The sequence below is a fragment of the Oryzias latipes genome, chromosome 18 (genome assembly GCF_053564925.1).
Source record: "Oryzias latipes strain Hd-rR chromosome 18, Olatipes_Hd-rR_3.1".
Lineage (NCBI taxonomy): Eukaryota > Metazoa > Chordata > Actinopteri > Beloniformes > Adrianichthyidae > Oryzias > Oryzias latipes.
In genome coordinates this window covers 18,242,139-18,265,510 of record NC_136254.1, presented here as the reverse complement: position 1 = coordinate 18,265,510, position 23,372 = coordinate 18,242,139, and the positions used below count along the sequence as shown (strand labels likewise).

Below are 23,372 nucleotides of genomic sequence, written 5' to 3'. Positions count from 1 at the left end.
GAAGCATGTTTTTGGACTGTGGGAGGGGCCAAGAGAAAACCTGCACATGCATGAGGACAACAAAGAACCCAGCCGCGATTTAAACCAGGACCTTCTGAGGCGAGAGTGCTAACCACTACACTATCATGCAGCCCATCATCAAGAAGGTTCATTCATTTTACCCAAGAAGCTGATTAGAGCTCAGACTGCTCTACTGCTTGGAGTTCATCTCCACAGATGACCTTCTGAAGTCTGATCCACCTGAAAACAAGGCTCTCAGTTCACTTGGGAAAGAAGTCATCTAAAAAGCAGTCAAAAGCACAGAAGAACTTCAGTCTACCTGGTAAATGTGGAGCAGTGAGCGTGAAGAAAATTTTCCTCAGTATGTGTGTCATGGTCTGCCATGAGGTAATCTTCTGTTGATGTCTGCCGCCTATGATTAAAAAAACACTGTTTTTGATTTGAAATTTGATTTGAAATGGTTTATTTCAAGCAGTCAAAGAAGAAGAATACACAAAAACAGTACAATCATCAGTAATACATTCATACAATGACGGATCAAACTTAGGATAATTAGACATATTAATAAATATTGCTTGAAAGGGAGTGGAAGGAAGCGAATTTATATAGCCCCACCCCGTTATACTGTAACCATTTTATTACATGAATTACCCATTATCCAGTTCCAAGCTGTTATCAGACAGACTTAAGATTCCTAAAATATCAATAAAACACATGACAAATATGAATTACTTAAATTATTATGGATTAAATAACTTTTAGAAATCAACATGGCAAATGCAGATCATTTATCCAAAATATATGCAGATTATGTTACTTATAAAAACAGTCCGTACATCCCCACACCACATGTTGTTGATAAACACACACACACCGCCCCCCCCTTCGCTTTACCGGAGGCTGCTGTCCGGTCTCCCCGATGAATGGAGTGCGTCTGTAGCTGAAGAGCGGAATGTGGGATGTTTGTCTCTCAGAATTAGCTCCATGAGAGGAGTTAGCTTAGCGGCCACTTGCTCCATTACAGAATGCAGCTTGTAAATCATCAAGACTCTTTTTGACCCTTGTGCTATCCTAGGCACTTTAACATTGGGAGTTGGGTCATCTAGACCCACTAGACAGTGCACTGAACCTTTTTTCTTCAATGATTTGTGATCTTCACTGGTGTCCATGGATTACATGAAATCTTTCCACCTTTATCCACCTTTGTCATGGTAGGGAGAACACGTCAATGTAAGGGTGGGGTTAAGAAAGATGGAAGGGTTAAGGTCTTCGTAGTCATGGTTTTTCTTAGGGGCCATGGTCAGCTCTCTTTTTTGGGAGAAAATCAACTTTTAAGTCACTTGAAGATAGTTGCCTAGTCGCCGTGAGCCACACGCGTCCGTACTGTCTATGCTAAAATGTCACAACTTACCTGCACCGGCCCATTTGTGATCGACACTGACCTTTTCCTGCTCCACTGCTGATTGGATCTTGTATATCGAAGTCTTTTCAACACTTGACCCTGGTTTTTGGATCACTTCCACACTGAAAGTCCTGCACCTCCAAGTGGCCATAGAGGGTAACTGCACCTGTTCCACCGAAGGCCGTCTCTCTCTCAAGCAAGATCTTGATCATTCCTGTCTGGATCTGCTCCCGTTTGGTTTGTCCTCAAACCATCAAACCTGACAATGATAGAGCTCGAGGATTAGCACAATTAGCACAACTAGCTGGTTGTTCTGTAATAGTTTCTTTTGTTGATGCTAAAAAATAAGCATCGATCAGGCTCCTCCCACAAAAAAGACCAACCGTGTGGCATCTTCAGGTCATCCGATCTGCTGAGAGAAAAAAGGACATTCCTGCACATTCCCTTCCAGTGCAACCAAACTCTGCAGAGACTTCAGAATATTGTTTTTAACCCTTTACCACCTGAGATGTCACCAGTGGCACCTACTTAACACACACTCTTGGATGTAACGCAAGTCTATGATCACTACTGTTGAGTGTCTCATATCAGAGCTAAGCTGCTTTTCTCTGCCTCAGAATCCGATGGCATTACGTTAATTGTGTAAACGGTTGAGGATCTACAGTTGACGAAAGAACGGCAGCATTGCAGCTAATGCGCTGGTGTTATGGCGTTAAAAACCATCTTATTGGACAGCAATTTTCAACCGTCTTCTCTCTTGCAAAAAGAACTCAATTTCCTTCAGTAGCCACACGCCGCCTCTGCATTAGAGGCTAGATTTCAAATGGACACTCTTAAAGCTTCTAGTTATGGATGGCTTGGGTGACCTGGAGCCATGCCTTCACTTCTGCTTTGATAAACCTAAACTGCTGGGAGTTGCAGTCTGTTCACCTTTTCATCACTCTGCTTTCATGGGGTTAGGACCACATCAGATGGTTTCTCTCCAAACACATGCTCAGTCCTGAATGTGGTGCTTCTTGGAGCTCGTCATCCACCTCATTCCACTCTTTCTGGGCGTCTGCAGGTTCTTGAATCTTGTCCTTTTAATAATCAACTGAAGCTCACGGTCATATTTTTTGTTGCTGCATCTTCTCCCGACACATGTCGCCCAAACTTCCTGTTGATCCGCTCTGTGAACAGCCAACCTCCTTATCTATGAACCTTTGTTTCTCATCCATCACTATGGAGGGGATCATTGATAGTCTTCTGCCTTGTTTTCAAGTCTGAAGTCTTATCCAAATAGAACCAGACTGAACACATCTAATGACATCTGGGGAATCTATGTAGCTGCTTTCAGTTTCAAATTTTTAGAAATCCTTTTTCAATTCATGTAAAAATAAACAAATAGTTAAAAATCAATTAGTGTGCCCCGAATCTATATTTTCAATGAAAGTTACATTTTGAATAATATTATGGAAATGAATACACTTCCCTTTGATGTTTTAATTTTTTTTTTTTTTTAGAAAGGGTCTGTAGATATGAACAAAGTCTCTGCTGGTCTAGAATATTCTTCAAACATAAATAGCCTGAATTGCAAGGTTCAGAAGGTAAGATATGCAGGAGAACTGCAGACGTCATGACCAAAACTTAAGCAAACTAAGACTAAAAAATAAAAGGAATGAGCTGAAGTTCTCAAACAGAATCCTGTCATGTTGATACAATAAAAAACAAAGGATCTGAGATGAAGAAGATCAAGGATTATTATCAGAAACAGAAAAAGCTGAGAGATTAACCAAAAGACACAGAGCTTCACAGTTGTGACAAAACACATAAATAAATAGACCCGATTTCTGACTCTGAAAAAAAATGCTGCTGTCTACTGAGCGCGGAGAAGTTTCCACACCATTTTCTAAAGTCAACAGTATTCAGATTTCTCAAATGTGGAAAAAAGAAAGCCTGATGTAAACTGACAAAGATTAGTCAAAGAAGGAATGATGACAGCGAGCACATTTGAAAGTAAAAAGGATCGGGAGCAGTGTACTCACACCCCACAGATTCACTTCTGAACCAGCAAATTCTGGATGATGACATCCCACGCTTTGAAAAGTTAAGAAAGTTAAAAAAAAAAAAAGAGATTTTTTTTGACAAACCTAGAAAAATACAAATTAAAGTGCAGCAGCTGTGACGGTTAAAATCAGAACATCTAGAACAAGCTTCTGCAGGAGAATAACAAACAAGAACAGTATTGGGTTGTTAAGCATGCCGTGTGACATCATAAAACTCACCTGACAGAGGAAAAGGGTCAATGCTGTAAAAATAAAACATTTGTGTGCTTCGATTCATGTAAAATATTTAAAACAAAAGAAAAAAAAGGTGAGAAAATTGGGGGGAAAAGTACATTTGAATCATTTTCTAATAAAAATAGGCAGCAGATGGTTGTTTTTAACAGTTTTATGAAGGATATTATTTGAAAAAAGGTGTCATAAGTGAACTCTATGTAAGCAGTAGCATCTTATCTGAAAACGGTCAGAGTGAAAGTTGTGTTTTCCAGAGGATTTTCGGATTCCGTGTAGATTTTTCCCAACAAGGAGTGGCAGAGGCCACTTTTCCCCCTGATACTCTGCTGACACCATGTGGCGATCGCCGGCACTGCACCTTCACCGTTTGGGAGTTGCACTTGTTTGCCTGTTGCCGTCGCCCAAACAACATTCATCACCCGCAGACGTCTCGGCTCCTCTCCTGGTGCGGCAAATTGATGAACCATCACCGCAGGTTCCATCATGTTCACTTTATATTGATAAAACAGTCATGCGTCCTTTTCTTCTCTGCTTGACCATTTCTCTGCTCCTGAGACAAATGCGGGTGTCAGGAGGATAATCCTTCCCCACACCCACCCACACATGTGCAGGAAAGAAGATGAGAAAACAAGGAACGCCTCAAACTTGAAGTGGAAAATCTTTGACAAAAACAGGAAGTACCCGCTGGTTCCAAGATGTCAACATCCCAAACATCTGTTAAGAAATAAACAGCTGTATACTTGTCAGAAAAACCATACTTGTTCTGTTATGTTCTTTTATACCATGGTCCGGTTGAATACTCGATTCTGATTGGCTGCTGGGTATGCGTTAAAACCTGATAACCGCACGGTGAAAAAAGAAGTTCCAGTCGGCTAGCTTAAATGATTTGTATCACTGCGCCGGCTTCTGTAAAACAACCTTTTGCTTCATCATCTGGGCAAAAACAAGCGGTAAGCGATTAACTTTCCCTCTAAATTGATGCTTTATTCAACCCATCGGGACGATCAGCATATATATATCGCCGAATCTTGACTGCAGCGGTGGTGCTGCGCGACGCGGACTATATGTTACGTGATGCGGCGCATATAGTACGCTGTTTATGAGAAAAGTGATCCAAATCGAAAGAAAAACAAGAATTAAGGACTAAAACCTGGTTAATATGTATTGCTTTTGTAAGTGGCCATGGTATAAGCGGGTTAATGGCCTTCGAAGTGTGCAGTTACTACTTTTTAACGCACTTCGCGGAAGCAACCGTCCTCCGCTTCGCGTCGGACGGCGTGCGTTAAAAAGTAGTAACTGCACACTTCGTCGGCCATTAACCCTTACTTAACATATTCTTGATACTTCTTCGTTTTTGTCATGATTCCCTTTCTTTATGGCAAGTTATTCAGTTCTAAACTGACCAATCGGATGCCTCAAAAAAAGCATTTGGTCGAACGTTGATTGACAGATTTCGTGTAGCCCACTTTCAAATGGTAAAGGTGTGGTCTTCCAATAAGCTCATTCCTGATTGGCTGCCATAGAAATTATGACTTCAACCATCTCAGACTAATCTCTGCTTTCCGACTTTGTCTGGCTCCAACATGGCGACATTCACATGGCAAAAGAATGGCGACTGAATTGACTTCACTTAAGCAGTTTTCTACTGATGACATCACACTCCATGAAGGTTTTTCTGTTCCATCAGATTCTGAATTTTTTAAACCTTTAAATTTTCTTTCTAACTTCTTTTTTAAACCTTGGTTTTTAAACAGCACATTTTTATCCCCCACAATACTATTTTCTATCTTAAAGCTTTCTGTTTTTTATTTTCGAGACTCAACATTTCAATGGTACGACGGAGTATTAGGGCCACCAAAAAAAAAAAAAAAAAAGTAAAATTACGAGATTTTATCTCGTAAATTTAGGAGATAAAAACTCGTAAATTTAGGAGATAAAAACTCGTAAATTTAGGAGAAAAAAACTCGTAATTTTAGGAGATTACAGTGGAAGTGAGCATGCAGAGCAGCAGGTGAACGCCGTGCACCGACTAAACTTTGTTGAACAGGTGAGCTGAATATTTATTGATAACGTTCCAAATGTCTGGAAGGTCATTTGTTTGATTTACGATTCATTAAAGTTTTATTTATTGATGGTTGGTTTGCAGGATCTCTGCAGCCCGATGAAGCCGTCGTCGGTGTCCCTGCAGCTGTTTGCTTGAATCCTTTCTTCCTCCACCAAAGACAAGACTCTACGTCTGTGTGACGCTTCCGTCACACAAATGGAGGAGCACTTTTTTTTGGCATTTTCAACGTTCCAAAGCTAATATAAAACACTATTTTCATTCCTCTTTATTGTTTTATGCTGAAACGGGACATTTCATCTGCAGGAGGGGGCATTAGTAACACTGTTTACTACCGCATTGGTGTTGGGATGACAGGTTCATGACGTAATGAGACAAATGAACTTCAGGATATGTGAGTGAAAAGGAGAATAAAGGCTGCAGCGATTGTCTACACCCAAACGTGTCTCTGAGATCCTTATTTTACATATTAAACTCCGCTTTACTGACACTGAACCCCGGAAAGACTACTTCACGGAAAATAATCTGATTTTGAGTCGCCAAAAGGTTCAGAATCTCTTTGTTTTAAACCTATAATAATCCGGAAATGAAGCTTCACAAAAGGCTCCACATACTTCATCTTCAAGCTAGGTTCCGATAAACGGACAACTTCGGTGTTTTTTCCTTAATCTACGACTTTTTTCTCGTAAATTTATGAGATTTTAAGTCGTAAATTTATGAGATAAAAAGTCGTAAATTTACGAGTTTTTATCTCCTAAATTTATGAGATAAAATCTCGTAATTTTACTTTTTTTTTTTTTTGGTGGCTCTAATTTTTTTTTTTTTATTGGTGGCCCTAATACTCCGTCGTACAATGGCCCAGAAATCTGATGTAAAAAATTGAATGGAAAAACTTCTGCAGAAAAATAAAAAAAACACACCTGCAGCTGCAACAAACTACTTTCAGGTAAAACTTGTTTCAGACAAAAATTTAAAACAGTAATTTAAATGTTCATTATCCATTTGCTTCATTTTCAGTTTAATTCATAAATGGAAAAAAACACATTTGTTTTTCGTTTTTTGATATTTAAATTAAAAGACGAATAATACACAGATTTATACCACGGTCAGGGTGAATTCTGGATTCTGATTGGCTGCTGGGTGTGCATTAAAAAGTGATATGCCACAGGATAACCGCACGGTGAAAAAGAAGTTCCGGTCACCTAGCTTAAATGTTTTCATCACTGCGCCGGCTTCTGTAAAAAGAACTTTAGCTTCATCATTTTGACAAAGAGGTGAACTTTCTCTCTGAACTGATGCTTTATTCAACCCATCAGAAAGATCAGGATTTATATATCGCTTTATATCGCCGAATCTTGACAGCGGCGCGATGCAGACTATTTGTTACGTGGTGTGGCACAACAAATAGTCCGCTTTTTTTGAGAAAAGCGATCCAAATTGGAAAAAGAGCAAGAATTAAGGACTAAAAACTGGTTACTATTTATTTATTTTGTAAGTGACCATGGTATAAGTGGGTTAATGGCCTTCGAAGTTTGAAGATGAAGTGATTTTGTTTTATAAGCTTTGAATCGAAACAAAAAAGTTGGGTTGAACGCAGTCTCAATACAGACCAAACGCAAGGTTCTGGACTTGATCGGGACCGACAGACTTTTCCACTGTGAATACACCCATAACTAACAGACCACTGGGAATACTTTCACAGTACATCAAGACATGATTAAAATAGGTCTTTTAGGGGTTGGATTGGGGGGGAGGGGGGAAACCATCAAATGGTTCCAGAATGCAGCTGTGTCTGCAGCTCAGCGCTCTCTAAGGGGATTGGTCAAATGCTAAGAACAAGTTTCACACACCCAGGTTTGAGACACCTAATGGAACTTACCTGTATCCAAACCAAATGACAGCAGTGAAGCCATTGTTTCTTTTGAACGTGCCAATCTAATGAGAATATACGTATGGCTGCCATGAAGTGAAAGGGCGTAAAGACAACTGAGCAGGCGTATTCAGGAACTGAGTGAGTGAACCTTACAACTGTGCAGGCGCAATTCTAACCGAGCGACCCGCATTTTACAACCGCACGTCTGCAATCCTAACTGAGCCGTGATCCTGCGCGGTCACTTCCTCTTTGTGCCCTCACCAGGATTTACGTTCGGTGTGTTTGTCAATTGGGGGCGGAAACCTTTCTGGTTGATCTGATTGGCCGAAATTTACATGTCTTATCCGGCGAGGCAGTGGGGCGGGACTTTCATTTTTCAGAGCAGGGGGGCTGACAGGTGGCTCCAGAGCTGCATGCGGCTCTCTGCCTTCTATCATATTTTCTATATACAGTACTTTCACAACCATAAGGTGAAAGTCTTACATTTTCTCCCACATGTACGGATCGGCCCTAATGTGTTGTGTGACTTCGGTGAAGAGGACCTAGAAGAGAACAGCTTGAGGACGATACGGAGAGAGGTGAGGACGTGAAAGAAGACACCCCCCCATAGTACAAAGGTGCAGATATGTGCATAATGCTGAACAAAATCGCTTTAGAAACCCTGGAAACGCAAAGAGACGCGATTATGAAGCACAGTTTAAACTGCAAGCTATCAGCTACGCGGAGGAACACGGGAATCAAGCAGCTGCACTTCGGTTAAATTACATCTTCACAGATTCGGACTTCCTGCTTCAATAACTCTTCTGATAAAAAAATCAAATGTGTCAGCAAGTATCTCAATCCTTATGTATTAACACAGAGAGTGAACTACAAATGCATTTCTAAAGAAAAACATCATTTTTTTGCCTTTGGGGCTGCAAATCCTAATCTGTGAAGATTTTTCTAACTTTAACCTCAGCAGCCAGAGAATTTAAAATAAAGAATCCATGGTTTGCAAGTGAGGATGCTGGAAAACCAACTCCAACAAGAAAATAAGACGAAGCAGCAGCTGAGTTTCCGCGGAAACAAGGCGAGGTTGCCTGTGTTGGAAGATGGACTCGAGCGCAGCAACTTCCAGCAGATGACAATGAAAAGCTGTCCATCCTCTGCTCCTTTTGCTGAGAGGCAGCGCCGGCGCGTTACGCCACACTTTTGGACTGTAGGACTTAGGTTTGGACTGACGCGTCTGCCTGCACTGTTCTTTGGAGCCGCACGCCAACGAGATGGAATACGCCTGCTAAGTTGTCTTCACGCCCTTTCACTATATGGCAGCGATGAAACGCCATATACATGGCTGTACATGTTTCTGTACATGGGGGATGCATCAGGTACCAGTATATTGAGAAGCTGCTACTGTTTATTTAGGTTAACTAATCAGTAGTCCTGACCCCTGATGTCAATTTACAGATGGCCTCCTAAGGCATTTAGATCATAGATGTAATTACAAGAAGAATATCTGATTTTAAGCACCAGTTTGAAATAGTATTTAGAAAGTAAAGGCTTCTCAGTTCATAGCCAAACCTGATATAATAAAATAATATGAATCACATCATAAAGCAGCATAAAAGCCTCAGAAGACTGAAATATCTCAGATGTTTCTTTTTTATTAATTCATCTACTGTGTACAAATATTCACACACAAAATATTCTAAAAAAAAGAAAAAGAAAAAAAGTCCTAGTGTCTCGTAAACATTCGATTCTTCCTGGCTTACATTTCCTTCGTAGTGTGCTGCAACCTTCCTTCTATATGAACTTTAAGGGGAAAAAACATCAACAGACCACTAGTTGCTCAGTTCATCTCTTAAGCAGCAGTAGCTCCCCCTGCTGGCCAGCTATCACTCTGTCACATTCACTGAGCTGCAGCAGGGCTAGCCAGAGCAGCGACATGGGTGGGGGGGGGGGGGTTGCCCTGAAATCACAGTGTGAAGCTTTTGACATCAGAACGCTCAGTGCCAGGCCAAAGGCGAATGGCAAGATTGTATTGCGTGGGGTTGGCTTTGAGCTTAACGTGTGGTTTTAGCGGGGGGCGGGGTTGAGTTCCCAAGTAACTTTGGAACACGAGAACTTCTTGGCAAACAAAACCAGAAGCTTAAAAAAAAAATCCTGCAAATATCCGGCAATGACACATCTTTGCATTTGAACGTACAGAAACACCACACATGGAAGCGGCGCGGCAAAAGATAGCGCCTCTCCTGACATCACGTTTTGACAAGGGGGGGCGATTTTCAAAATAAAATCTGGTACCTGTAAATAGGTAAAAAGGCCAAACACGTTCTGCTTTTTTCTTACTGCCTATAGGAGCAGATCTTTAGTCAGCCAGCGACACAGCAGCTTGATAACATCCATAATGTGTGTGTGAGTTTGAAAATGTTTTCACTCGGAATTCTGTCCCCACTGTGTGAATGCAGCACCGATTCAGATTCATCAGATCAGGTCATGTGACCTTGGTTGTAACACTACTGTGTTCTAGAGCTGGTTAAGAATGAGTCTTTGTCAGATTTAAAAAGCATTTAGCAGATTTAAATCTGCCAGGTGATCCGGATCAAAGGTCCTAAAGGAGGAGGAGGAGGGGGTCAAACTGTTAAGACAAGGTAAGATCAAAGGGTTTGACGAAAGGCCATCCTTCCCTCTTTTTTAGGAAAACATCCTTTGATATCTGGGATGTAACAGATGGGCTTTTGATTCCAACACATCTGGCGTTCTCCAACACCTGGCATCAGGAAAAAATAATATATATCAAGTCGTGGTTTAGCTGAAGTTTGACATGTTGCTCAGTGTAGAATATTCCTCATGTCTTGAGCTGCTTCTGCGCGACTGACTGATTAGAAATTTGCGTTTTCGCAAGAGAGTTTCAACAGTTTCGCCAACTGACGATCCGTTTCATCAAATTTATCCCTAAAAATAAAAAATCCTCAACCAATTGGCTTCAGGATGTCCAGGTGGCCCTAGAATGAGCCCAGATCATTAAACCTCCGCCAATGTGCTCCACCGCTGGAGGGCTGTTTTTGGTCTAGATGTCACTTCGGCAATTTGCACTTTCAATTAAAAAGTCTGTTGCAGATTGACGGAAAGGTTTCCCCACAAGTCTTTCTCAGACTTCCATGCCGCAAAAGTTTTTACAAGAAAAAAGCTCAAATTGAATTTATTGAAGCACTTTAAAACTTTCGTTTTGAGGTCAAAACTTCAGCTTCATAGGTTGAAGTCGAGTGATAGTAAGGACCAAATGATTTTTTTGTTTTCAGAGAATATATATTTCTGGATGGATGTAGAGAACAAGAAGATGATTGTTTTCACTGCAGCTGCTCATCTTTACACCTTTTATTCCTTCGTGCATCGTGTGGTTCTTCACTACCCCCTATCCAAAAACACAAAACAAAAAAAAAGTAAGTAAGTAGTGCAACAAGCTTTCAGACATTTTTTTTCTCTCTGAAAAAAAAAAAGTCAAGTAACTGAGTTTAGAACTCTTCACAACAGGAGGATCCGAGGTTGTCCTCTTTTCTGGATATTTCCTTTAGCTAAATCTGGCAAAAGTAAAATGCTACACATTGTGTGCTTCCAGCCTGCCCCTCCCCCCTTTAATCACCCCTTCACCTTTTTTTGGTTCAAACTCAAAAATTAGGAGAAGATGGTGAACAGGTGTGAGCCTCCAGTCCTCCTTCCACCTGTGCAGAATCCTGTGGGGTCAAATCAGGGTCACCTTCAAGTGAATGAAAGATTGGACAGTTGAATAATAGACAATGTCAATTTAAAAAAAAAACAATAGAAAAATTGTACATTAAATATACAGTTTTTTCAATAAAAAACTGTATATTCGAAAAATATTTGTTTTTTTTTTTTTTTTTGTTTTTTTAAATTAAAGAATAAAATTCTACGTTTGAAAAAATATATATTTCAAACTTATAGAAAATATTACAATTAAAAAAATAAAGGTGAAAATTTAGGAAAGATGTATATTTTAAACTTAAAAGAAATTTTTAACATTAAAAAATAAAATTGTATATTTGAAAAAAAATTGAATTTGAAAGAAATACTGAAAATTTTGAGAAATAAAATTGTAAATTTGAAAAAAATACATTTTAAACTTAAAAAACTTAAATTGTATATGTGAATAAGATGCAGTTTAAAATTGACAGAAATATACTAATTTTAATAATAAATATTTGTAATTTAAAAGTATTTTAAATAAAATAATTTGAAATACTATTTTAAGTATTTTAAGCTTTAAGTAGGTGTTAAAGATTTGAATAAAAATTTCTAAAAAAGAAATATTTTAAGTATTAAACAAATATTAAAAATCATAAAGAACATAAAAATAAAATTAAAAATAAAAATATTTTAAAATTAAAAAGAAATAATAATATTAAAAATAAATTGGTTAATTTGAAAAAATGTACATTTTAAACCTAAAAAAAACATTGCAAATTTGAATAAAAGAATCGTACGTTCAAAACCAAATTTGAAAAATAATGATAATTCGTAACAGCTGATGTTTTGTGTTTCTACTTTTGTAAAAGGTTTGCTGCTAAAATGACGTCACCGTAAACTTTTATCACCCGATGTCAATCATGTTCCAATGGCTAATGGGCTCCAAACTCCGCCCCCACGAAACAGTGATGACTGAAAACAAAAATCTGAAATGAAACTGTGAACTAAGGACTGAAAGCAAAGAATGAAATAAACTAAAAAGATTTTACAAAACCTTTTCTTTACTTGGTAACAATTTTAGATTTATAGCTTTTTTAAATGAAACTTTTAGCAATTTTTTAAATTTAAAATATATATTTTTTGAAATTTACATTTTAATTTGTTAACATTTCTTTTCAGTTTACAGTGTGCACCTTTTCATTTAAAACTGCTGTCAATTTTTCTTTTTTTCTTCTTCAAATTTACAGTCTGGTTTTTCATTCGCCTTGAGCTGATCTGGGTTTGACCCCCCAGGTTCCTCTTCGAGGCTGTGAGTGAACCGAGGAAAAAGGCATTTCTGAAAAAATAAGGCTACCAGCCTGAGAGCCGCTTAAAGGCCCCCAGACTGAGCTACATTCCATCACTGATGGCAAAGACGGAGACGTTTCATCTCCCGGGTTGGCGTCCACTTTTTCCTCATATCAGTGATAAAACTAACTCTTGCTGTCACTGACACACACGCACAGACACACGCGCGCACACGCATACTATCCCGCTCTACAACTTTTATTTTTTCTTCTTAAATAAGCTTTTGATTTTAGAGGAGGAGCGCTTGCTCTTCTCTCCATTGTCACTGGAGTCCTGGGAGGAGGTGCTCTGCAGCTTGTAATCTCTCCCGGCGCTCCGGCCCTCCGAGTCCAGCGAGGTCAGAGACGGGTAATGCCCCACGCTGGGCAGCATGCTCGCCGGCAGCTGGCTGTAGCTGTAGGATTTCTCCAGGATGCCGTTGTACATGCCCTTTCCTGTCTGATGGGCCGCGCCCCCCTGTGGCGGAGGCACTCTTTGGGACTCGGGCAGGACGCTGGTGAGGTCGGGCGAGCCCCTCCGTGCGAACGGATGGTGCTCCAGAGCCGGGGAGGGCGAGGTGGAGGGCGGGCTGGAAGGGGTGGTGGCCAGCGAGGTGGGCAAGGGCGGAGGGGTGGAGTCCCTGAGACTGCTGCTGCTGCTGCTGCTGGTGGTGTGGGCGGAAGCAGGGGGGTCGGCGCTCTGGCCGAACAGCAGCAGCTCCTCCAGGGAGATCTTGCGGTAGGGGGTTTCTGAGCTAGGGGTGCAGGGGGAGTGCAGCGGCTTACGGCCGCCCATCGACGAGTTCAGAGAGTCTGTATCGAAGCTGCTCTCCTTAACCAGCTCCCTGAGGAGGGGGGGAGAAAGGATTGATTACTTATTTTGTTGTAATTGAAGCATTCCATTTAGCATAAAATATCAGAGAGTTGACAGAAAAACATTAAAAAAAATGACTATTCTTAATCTTGTTTTTTATAATTCTTTGTGCATATATTGGTAGTTTTCTGATTATTTTTGGTTTTCTCACTCAAAGGGCAACTGGTCTAAACATACCCAAATCTTACGATTAGATATGCCAGATAAACTCCTAAAAATCAACCCTCCACCTTTCACTTCCACATTTAGCCCAAACCTGGAAAAATTTTATGCTGCAGTTCCCTAAATTACCACTGGGGGCTGGTTTCAAATAAGAGCAATTTTCTCCACAATGAGAAATAAACTTGATTTGCTTTCAAAATCTCAAGAATTTTTTTAGGGGTTTTTTTGTTTCCAAGATTAGTGTGTGTTAATTTTTTTAATTCACTGTTTAGATTTTATCTTAGCTTAAATTTGCAGATTATGAAACTATGTTCACATCCAGCCCACTTTGTGTGGTGAACCTGTCTAGTTTCAATTATAGAACAGACAGGTCCTTCTGTGCGTTTTGGGCATCATACGCAGCGTGACGCATCTGTTTGCATGTTCTCCCCATGCGTGTGTGGTTTTCCTTTCTACCACAGTTCAAAAACATGCTTCTTAGATTTATCGGTTAGTCCAAAGTCTCCCTTTGACGCACATCGGAAGAGAGATGGAAGTTGCGAATTAGATGCGTTTAGTATGAAAGCATTTCTGGAGCATAATTAAAAATTAAAGTCAATACCAGAAATGCTTTATCAGTTTCAAAATAAAGCTGCATCTGTTGAATCAAAATTAAAATGAAAACGAAATATACCAAAATGCTTTTTCTTTTTCTCCTTCAATACCACTCATTCTGTCACAAAATTAAAATAATATAGAAAATGATATTTGACATTTCATTTTCAAAAAGTTCTCTACGAAATGTTCTGCAAAATTCAGTTAGAAATATCTAATTTGACAATTGAAATGAATTAACCGAAATATTTTTTCTTTCCTCAATGTAACTTACGATGGAATATTAGGGCCACCAAAAAAAAAAAGTAAAATTACGAGTTTTTATCTCGTAAATTTAGGAGATAAAAACTCGTAAATTTATGAGAAACAAACTCGTAAATTTACGATATTAAGTGGAAGTGAGCATGCAGAGCAGCAAGTGAACGCCGCGCAACAACAGAGCAGACCGACTAAACTTAGTTGAACAGGTGAGCTGAATGAGCTTGAACGTTCCAAATATCTGGAAGCTCGTTTGTTTGATTAACAATTTATTAAAGTTTTATTTATTGATGGTTGGTTTGCAGGATCCCTGCAGCCCAATGAAGCCATCGGTGTCCCTGCAGCTTTCCACTTTAATCCTTTCTTCCTCCACCAAAAACAAGATCTCTGCGTTTGTGTGACGCTTCCGTCTTTTTTTTTTTTGGCATTTTGAACGTTCTAATGCTAATATAATAGACTATTTTCCTTCTCTTTGTTGTTTGATGATATAACGGGACGTTTACTTCCGCATTGGTGTTCGGATCTGATGACAGGTTCATGACGTAATGAGACAGATGAACTTCAGGGTTTGTGAATGAAAAGGAGAATAAAAGCTGCAGCGATCCTCTGCACCAAAACATGTCTCTGAACTCCTTATTTTACATATGAAAGTCCGCTTTACTGACACTGAACCTCGGAAAACCGCTACACTGACAATAGTCTGATTTTGAGTCGCCAAAGGTTCAGAATCTCTTTGTTTGAAACCTATAATAATCCGGAAATAAAGCTTCACAAAAGGCTACACATCTTTCATCTTCAAGCGATGCTCCGATGAACGGACAACTTCTGTGTTTTCTCTTTGTTAATCTATGACTTTTTTCTGTAAAAAATCGTAAATTTACGAGAAAAAAACTCGTAAATTTAATACGATAAAATGTCGTAATTTTGCTTTTTTTTTTTTTTTTGGTGGCCCTAAAACTCCGTCGTAGTAACTGCATCAATTGACTCAAAAATAAAATTACAAATCAATCCTCCAAAATGCCTTTTCATTTCTACTTAAAAACCGCTTCTTCTATGACATAGAAACAAGCAAAAATGCAAAGAGTGGATTGCATTTTCGTTTTTTTTTTACATCCAAGAGTGTCGCATTATTCAATTCCAGTTAGCATTTCCAGGTGGGAGGCGGGGCGATGACGTCAGTGTTCATTTGGTGTGGCAAATATGGCTAAGACACTGATATGTCTGTTATATTTCTTGTTTGGCTGTTGTAACAACTGAATTTCCCTCTGGAGATCAATAAAGTTCTATGGTATCTTATGCCTAGTAGGCAGGCTCGTAGCTTCCTGTTTGCGGCAGGGGCGGGTGCTTTGTTATGCAGCGCACTCCTGATTGTTTACACAGGACTGCGTAGCAGCATTTCCGCCTTCTGCAGTCCAGACCGCAGCTGGATGCACCGCCCGCTAACACAAAGCTAGTCCGAAGCCGCAACAGGACAGAAATGCTGCTACGCAGACCTGAGAAACCGTGTAAACAATCATGCGAATTTGTGTTTCCAGTGGTGTCCAGAAATAAAATAAAGGCTGATGTCATTCTCACATGTTTACATCCAAGATGCTCATTGCGGCATTGCCCGCACGGAATTTAAGAAGTTCATCCACAGCTAAATTTTGCTAGCACGTATTAGCCTAATGCTAACCCTTCTTGCGGATCTTTGCAGCCAGGAAAAACGCACTGGCTGCACGGACTTAAACATTATGAGTGAACCCTAACCCCCAACAATAATTATAACAATAATAAAAGCACATTAAGAAGATCGTCTCCTGCTGCGTCCCTCTGATTTTGCTGTTGGAGGACAGCTGCAGCCCCATCAACAGCTATAGCACAGAGTTCGCCATGCTAACCTTTTGCGGTTTGCTGGTAGGACCAACAAAGCACTGACATCATCGCCCCAGCCTCCCCTCTGAATGCAGTTACATTTTAATTGTCAAATTAGACATTTCTAATTGAATTTTGCTGCACATTTATCAGAGAACTTTTTGAAAATGAAATGTCAAATCACATTTGCTTTATCATTTTAATTAAGTGACAGAATGAGCAGTGTTGAAGAAGAAAAAGAAAAAGCAGTTTGCCAGATTACTTTTTTATTTGAATTATGAGTCAACAGATGCATTTTAACCCTTGTGCTATCTTAGATGACCCCACCCTTACTTTGACGTGTTCTCCCTACCATGACAAAGGTGGATAAAGGTGGAAAGATTTCATGGAATCCATGGACACCAGTGAAGATCACAAATCATTGAAGAAAAAAGGTTCAGAGCACTGTCTAGTGGGTCTAGATGACCCAACTCCCAATGTGTCAAGGGTTAAAATTGAAAAAGCATTTCTGGAATTGGCTTTTATTTTAAATTATGCTACAGAAATGCTTCCATAGTTTGGTGTGAACACAGCACACTAGTGTGTCATGAGAGACTGTCTAGTGTGCCATGGGAAATTATGAATTTTAATTGATCTAAAAACATTTACAATCACCAGAATATCAGCTCTACTTTCCTTAAAAAAGGCTCAGGTTTCATACAAAGTAGTTTACCCCAACAGCTTTGTGGAGCTATTCAGAAAAAAAGGCACCGGATCTCTCAGCGTCTTGTGTTTCTCATAAGGAAGGTGAGAAATACTTGACGGTAGCTCCTCCCACACGCAGCGGGAGCGTCAGGTTTCGAGCTGTGACATTGACGCGAGTTTGATGCATAAATCGCGTTCGATGAGAACGAACAAATGAAGCGTGTGGAGGGATCCGCGGCACGCTTCATATGTGCAGAACCGGGGCTAGATCCATGATCCAGATCCATTGTGTAGCTACAATATGAATATAATGTTGTTGCTTTTGTCTAAAAATGATCAAACATGCTGTGTTTATGTGTATAAATATATATAAATATATAGATATTTTTTTGGTTTAATAATTACAGTTGCTAAAAACTAAATTACCGTTTAGAAAAAAATTAATTTCACTTGGTTTTTGGGAGGTTATGAATTTGCATCTTAATAACGACTTTAATGATGTAAAAGCAACTACCTGGACAAATCTTTTAACAAAATTATTTTAAAAAATGTTTGTGCCTCAGCTATTCCAAAAATGCATGCGAGTTCGTGGAGAGACTGCAGATTAAAACAGACTATAGAGTTTCACATTTTCTTTATTTTTGGTTGTGCCATAGGAAGAGGAAAAAGTGTACCTATGCTCAAAAAAGGTTAAAAAACCCTGATTTAGACTATGCAATACAAAAAATGTAAAAGATTTGGAGGAAAATAAAGAACTTCAAAAAGGTCTGAAGAGACTCATTTGAACATTTTCTTAGGGAGTTTAGGAAAGTTAAACTACCAGTTTTACTGTACATTTGTTTCCATTCAAAATAGTTTTTTTCTAAATACCAGAATAAATGATTGTCTGATGTTTGTGTTTTTTTTTAAACCTAGGGTAAAATAGGTTAGAGTTCGACGAGAGCCTCCGGTGGCCTCGTTTGATTGGGACACGTGGGGTTCCGGTTAACCAACCGTCAGACACGTACCCCTTCCTATCCAGGCTGAACACGATGTGGTCGTCCTCTACTTCAGAGCGATAAGACAAAGAGGATCCGGCCATGGACAGCAGGTCTGGGTCTGGAGACATCAGGGAGGTCTGCGGGGAGCTCAGCAGGCTCCGGCGAGAGCGACAGAGGCTGCTGCTGCGCGCCAGCGGGGCCCGGATAGAGGCTGGGAAAACATTTTAATAAAAGGTTATGAACTAAACGTACCCTGCAGGTGGCAGTAGAGGGTCAAAACATGCCATCTTGAAAATGACTGTTTTTAAAAAAGCAACCAGCAGAGGGCGGAAGAGATCCCAGCTTTGAAATGAAGTAGAGGTTTCATCTCTTCAAAAAATAAAAAGAGGCTAGATATTTTATGCACCAATTTTGTTAAAGTTGAGTGGATTTTGCTTCGATGAAGGGCCTTTTCAGAAAAAGAAACATCTTTATTGAAAAAGTACGGGTTTAATAAAACTGGTCTTAAGTATGAAGACTCAAGAGTCAAATGTTGATTTTATATAAAAATAATGGAAAACCTAGTCAGACACACTGACTGTATATGAAACCTGGACTGAGTGTTCCAAACAGGAAGTACCCGCTGGCTCCAAGAAGACAAAATTCCAGAAATAATTTCTGCTTACTGATGATGTTCCAACATGAATAGCGACTGAATTGACCCCATTTCATTGGAGCAGGAAGTTCATTGTTTTTTCGTGAGTGACATCACACTCACTCGGTCCAGTTCTCATATACAGTTTGCGAGCCAAACAGAAGTTGAAGGTTTCAGCTGCAGATGCTTTTAAAAACTTCCCCTTCCGTACTCACAAGTGAACTGTGAGATAATCGGGGGCGTGTCTTCATCCAGGTCATCCACGCCCCCTGCGATGGGGTACGGGGGGACGGAAACCCGAGGCATGACCACCCAGCTGTGGTCGGAGTAGAGGCTGGCCGTCAGGCTGGGCAGGCCCGAGTTGTTGACGATGGGGAAGCCGCAGAGCTTCTCGATCTGCTGCCAGCGGTGGAGCCGCTCCCTCAAGCACGCCGTCACTTCTGACAGGGATTTTCTGCAAACGAAAGCAGGTGCACACCATCATGGCACTGATTCAGAACTGAACTCCAGCTGCGGATTTCAGGTTCTTCTCATTTTCATTGGATCACCAGGATTTTGGAACCCTTTCCCCAAAAGCCAAAGGGAACTCCTTTTTTTTTTTTTTTTTTTTTTTTTTTTTAACTTGTCCTGTCCAACAGCTAGGCAGACAGATGAGAGCTGAGGGCCTCTTGTGTTGGACATATTTTACTTTAACAAGAGGGGTTATTAATCTTCAGACAAACCAAAGGTATGTCTGAATAAACCCCTTTTGTAATTGAGGCCAAACTTTATTAATTTCAAACATGTCTGAAAATCTTTGGTGTTGGACCGGACGGAAAAGGAAAGAGGGGAAGAAGAGAGAGGGACGTTAGAGAGAGGGGGGGTAGGGGGTGATAATAGGAGGGGAAGGGGGATAAGACCATGAAGCAGCATAAAGCAACAAGTTTACTGGTTGTTAATCATTATGGTAAGGTTCAAATGTAAAAAAAAACAACAAAAAAAAAAGGGCGGAGCCTGTCCACACACACACTCAAATGTTATAAACACACCTGTTAGTTGCAAAAATGTCCACCTGTCGACATGTACACAAAACAGATAGTGTTCACACGCATACTTATGCCTTAAAACCAACTAGTGTAAAATATTTCAGTCATTCAGTCTGTTGAGCTAACACCTGTGCTCAGGTGAGTGTTTATGTTCTTCTAAAATGGATGGTGGAACGTGAAAAGAAGGAGGGAGAGTGCCCAGCCATCCCCACCCCAAGACCCCCACCGCACCAGCAGCGGCAGCCGGATTCCCCCCAACGCCACACGGGAACCGGCAGGGAACAACCGCCGCCCGGGCGACCAAGCCCGCCACCCAGGCCAGGGCCAGCAGGGCCGCCGCAAGGCCCCCAGAGCCAGAGAGCAGGGAGGCACGGAGGGAAAGAGGGCGCCGCCCCAGCCCAACCAGGAGAGCAGCCCCCCCGCCGCGCCGGGAGAACCCAACGCAGGGCCCCACCGGAGAAGGACGCCCACAGCCCCAGACGAGCACCCCACCACCACCCAGGAGTTCCGGGCATCCCCCCGCCCCAACCCCAGGTACGGGCCAGGACCCCCCAAGGGAGACCCACTCCGCACTCCAGGCAGCCATCCGCCCGGCCCACAGTTGGTCCAGGGAGGAGCGAGGCAGGGGCCCGCCGCCCCCGCCCAGAAGGGGGGAACCCCGGGGAAAAAAGAGGGCCCACAAGGGGTGTTGTAAATATGGCCCGACCAGGCTCGGCCACAGTTGGAAATTTGGCGGGGCCCAGCACTCAGGAGCAAGGACCAGAACCCACCCCCCAGGGACACGAACACCCCCGGCTCAGATGTAATGTGAACCCCCCCACCGCGCGGAGAGAGCACCGCCGGGCCCAGGAAGCCAGCACCCCGGGGACACAAAGGGAACTCCTACTTTGCTTCAAGGATCTTGTGGTCCACCTCATCCAGCGATGAACTGTGGGCTACATGAAGAGTTCCGAACACGGATCCTCGCTTCTTTTTTATTTTCTCTGCCTGGAATAAAAAGAGAAATATGAGTAAAGTAAAAATCAACCCCATCTCTCTCTCTCTCTACTGTTTTCTCTTGTTTAAACTCTCAAAGTATGAACTTTTATAGAAAAATATTATAGAATGAAAACAAAATATAATCATGATAGATGCTTGTAGATTTGGAAAGCTGCATGCATTCTGTAGAGAAGACAAGGCACAGAGAAGATTGATTGACAAGTTCCACAGCCAATCACGACGCAGAACGCAGTGTTGAAAAGAAGCGTGAAAAACTGCACATAATGCAAAAAAACACAATACTGCAATAGGTAAGAAAAGAATGTCAGAGTGGCACTTCAGTTCTGTGTTGGATAATAGTTTATAGTCACCTTCTTTTACTATTTACTCCATATTCAGTCTGTTCGTTTCAATTTTTAAGCTTTTTTTTTTTAATCTACACTTTTTTCTACGCGTTTTCTGCAAGCTTCTACACTTTGAACTAGCACATCATCATATTTTAGAGGTAAAAATTTGTATTTTTTAAAGTGAAATTGGCTAAATCTTAGGTCATTTATATTTGCAGTCTTCAGATAGGAAACAAACATAACATTATTTTTATGCAAATTAATTTATTGGGAGTTCCTGCATTAAATAACACTTTTGAATGTTTTTTTTAAAACCTATTTAAAAAGAATGAACATAATTCTGTTTATAACTGAAAGCATACAAGAAACTAGAAGGCTAATTTAAGAAATAGATCCTTTCATGGCAGGTGTCTGAAAGGACCTGCAGCTTCCTGCCAGGCCTTCCGCTGAAGCTCCTGCGCGCAGAGCGTTACCTCGTCTTTAGCCACGCACAGCTGGAACTCGGCGCTCTGCTTTTTGATGTTGTAGTACTGAACCTCCACCTCGTGCGTGAGCTGCAGCCACTTCTGCAGAGCTTCCGGCACGGAGCGCTCCGACTGCATTTCCTTCTCGGCTTGCTTCAGAGCCTTTCGCACCTGCAGGCAAGAGACCAAACGTTACACCTGTCCCAAAGGAGGACGGACGATTTGCATGAAGACACAGCAGCGGGGTCAGAAGGTTGGTACCTGCACCAGCTCCTCCTCTGCGTACTTGAGCCGACTCAGCTCACACTCGGCGCCTTCTCTGAGGTCTCGGAGTCGGTGAGCCTCCTTTTTGGCTTCGTCGATCTCGTCCCTCATTTTCTGCTCCAGGTTCTCTTTCTCCACGGCAACCGTCCGATTCTCCTCCTGAGCTTTTTCCAGCCTGGGAGAGCACCGGAAGAGACATTTCAGGAGTTAAAATACAAACAAACTTCAACCTGAATTTGTTTAGCATCAAGTTTAACACGTCCTCAAACTCTCAGTGATCCAAACATTACACATTCAACATTTTTCATAATTTTATTTGACAAAAACCATCTTTTTGAACTTTAGTTATTATCATCGTTGTATCATGGGGCGGCCGTGGTTCCGCGGAAGGGCGGTCGACCTCTGATCGGAACGTTGCAGGTTTGGTGCCCACCTTGCCCAAGGACACTGAACCCATGGTGGACACTGGTGGAAGGTCGGCGCCAGAGTCACCATCAGTGGGTGAATGGGATTGTGACCGTAAAGCACTTTGGGCCTTCGAGGAAGGCAGAAAAGCGTTATACAAGTATACGCCATTTACCATTGTTGTAAAATATTCCTTCATTTAAACCCTAAACATAAAATCAAATATATGGATCATCTTTTGCTGTGCTGTTTGTACATTTTCCTTTACATTGGTATGACTTGGCTGTGCAAATTCATTTGTCTTTTTTGAGAGTTTTTAATGTAAAAATGTGTTCATTCTAAATCAAAAGTTAAGCTCAAAACAGTTGGATGGATGGAAATTTGACAAAAATCATGATTTGGAAATCTACAATGAAACCAAAAAAAATTAAAATGAAATCCAAAATTCAATTTAAAGATTTAATTTTCTTTTAAACTCAACTTTCCAATTTGTTGTGTACTTGTCAAAAATGTCGGAAATTTTCGAACAACATTTTTTCTTTAGAAATACAAGCTTAGTCTGATATTTGTGGCTGATTTACCAAAATAAAAGCTCCATGTGGGCATTCTGTTGCCCACTAAAATGAATATTCATTAAAATGCATCAACTTGTTTTGAATTTACATCCCTGTCGTCATGGATACTCCTTCATGTTCTGAATTTTCTTCCTTTGAAGGTCTGATAAATCACACAATAAGTAGGATTTATATTATTAGAAGAACAAATATGATGTTTTTGCCCAAATGGGACACGGTTTGTTTCTTCTGTCATTATTGGATCCTTATATCACTATTAAACAGTATAAAACTTTATTTTATTCATCACAATCATTCTGTGAAGAGACAAACACAGGCATAAACGTGCTTTTTTTTGGATCAAGAACAAAACAACAGCATTAAAAATTCTTCAAGACCCCCTCTGATGATGATTATGTTTTTGGTGTTTTTAACAAGTTCTTTAAAGTTATTTTCTGATCATGGGGAACATTTATGAGGAAAATTAAGCTTTGAATTAAATTTCTGAGAATTTTTTTTTATTCAAATCGTTGTTAATCAGCAGCAGATGAGAAATAATGCTGTTTGGGGAAAAAAATCATATTTAAACTGTCAAAGTGATCATGAGAGTCTTTGTTTTCCTCGCCTGAGCTGGAATCTGGCTCAAAACGGTACAGCTGGATATCTACAACAT

The 23,372-nt window shown here is 40.7% G+C and overlaps 1 protein-coding gene across 2 annotated transcripts in view; it reads right to left on the bottom strand.

The window, feature by feature from the left end:
* Positions 1-9,236: 9,236 nt before the first annotated feature.
* Positions 9,237-23,372, bottom strand: part of stim2b (stromal interaction molecule 2b) — a 69,666-nt gene continuing 55,530 nt past the window's right edge. For both annotated transcript variants that reach the window (XM_023966199.2, XM_078936457.1), the window contains 6 exons: positions 21,738-21,915; positions 21,486-21,647; positions 20,574-20,674; positions 18,878-19,116; positions 18,056-18,239; positions 9,237-13,467 (listed from right to left, as the gene is read on the bottom strand). In XM_023966199.2, the coding sequence (XP_023821967.1) occupies positions 12,843-13,467; positions 18,056-18,239; positions 18,878-19,116; positions 20,574-20,674; positions 21,486-21,647; positions 21,738-21,915 (1,489 nt within the window). In that variant the 3' untranslated portion in view covers positions 9,237-12,842. The remainder of the gene's footprint in view (positions 13,468-18,055; positions 18,240-18,877; positions 19,117-20,573; positions 20,675-21,485; positions 21,648-21,737; positions 21,916-23,372) is intronic.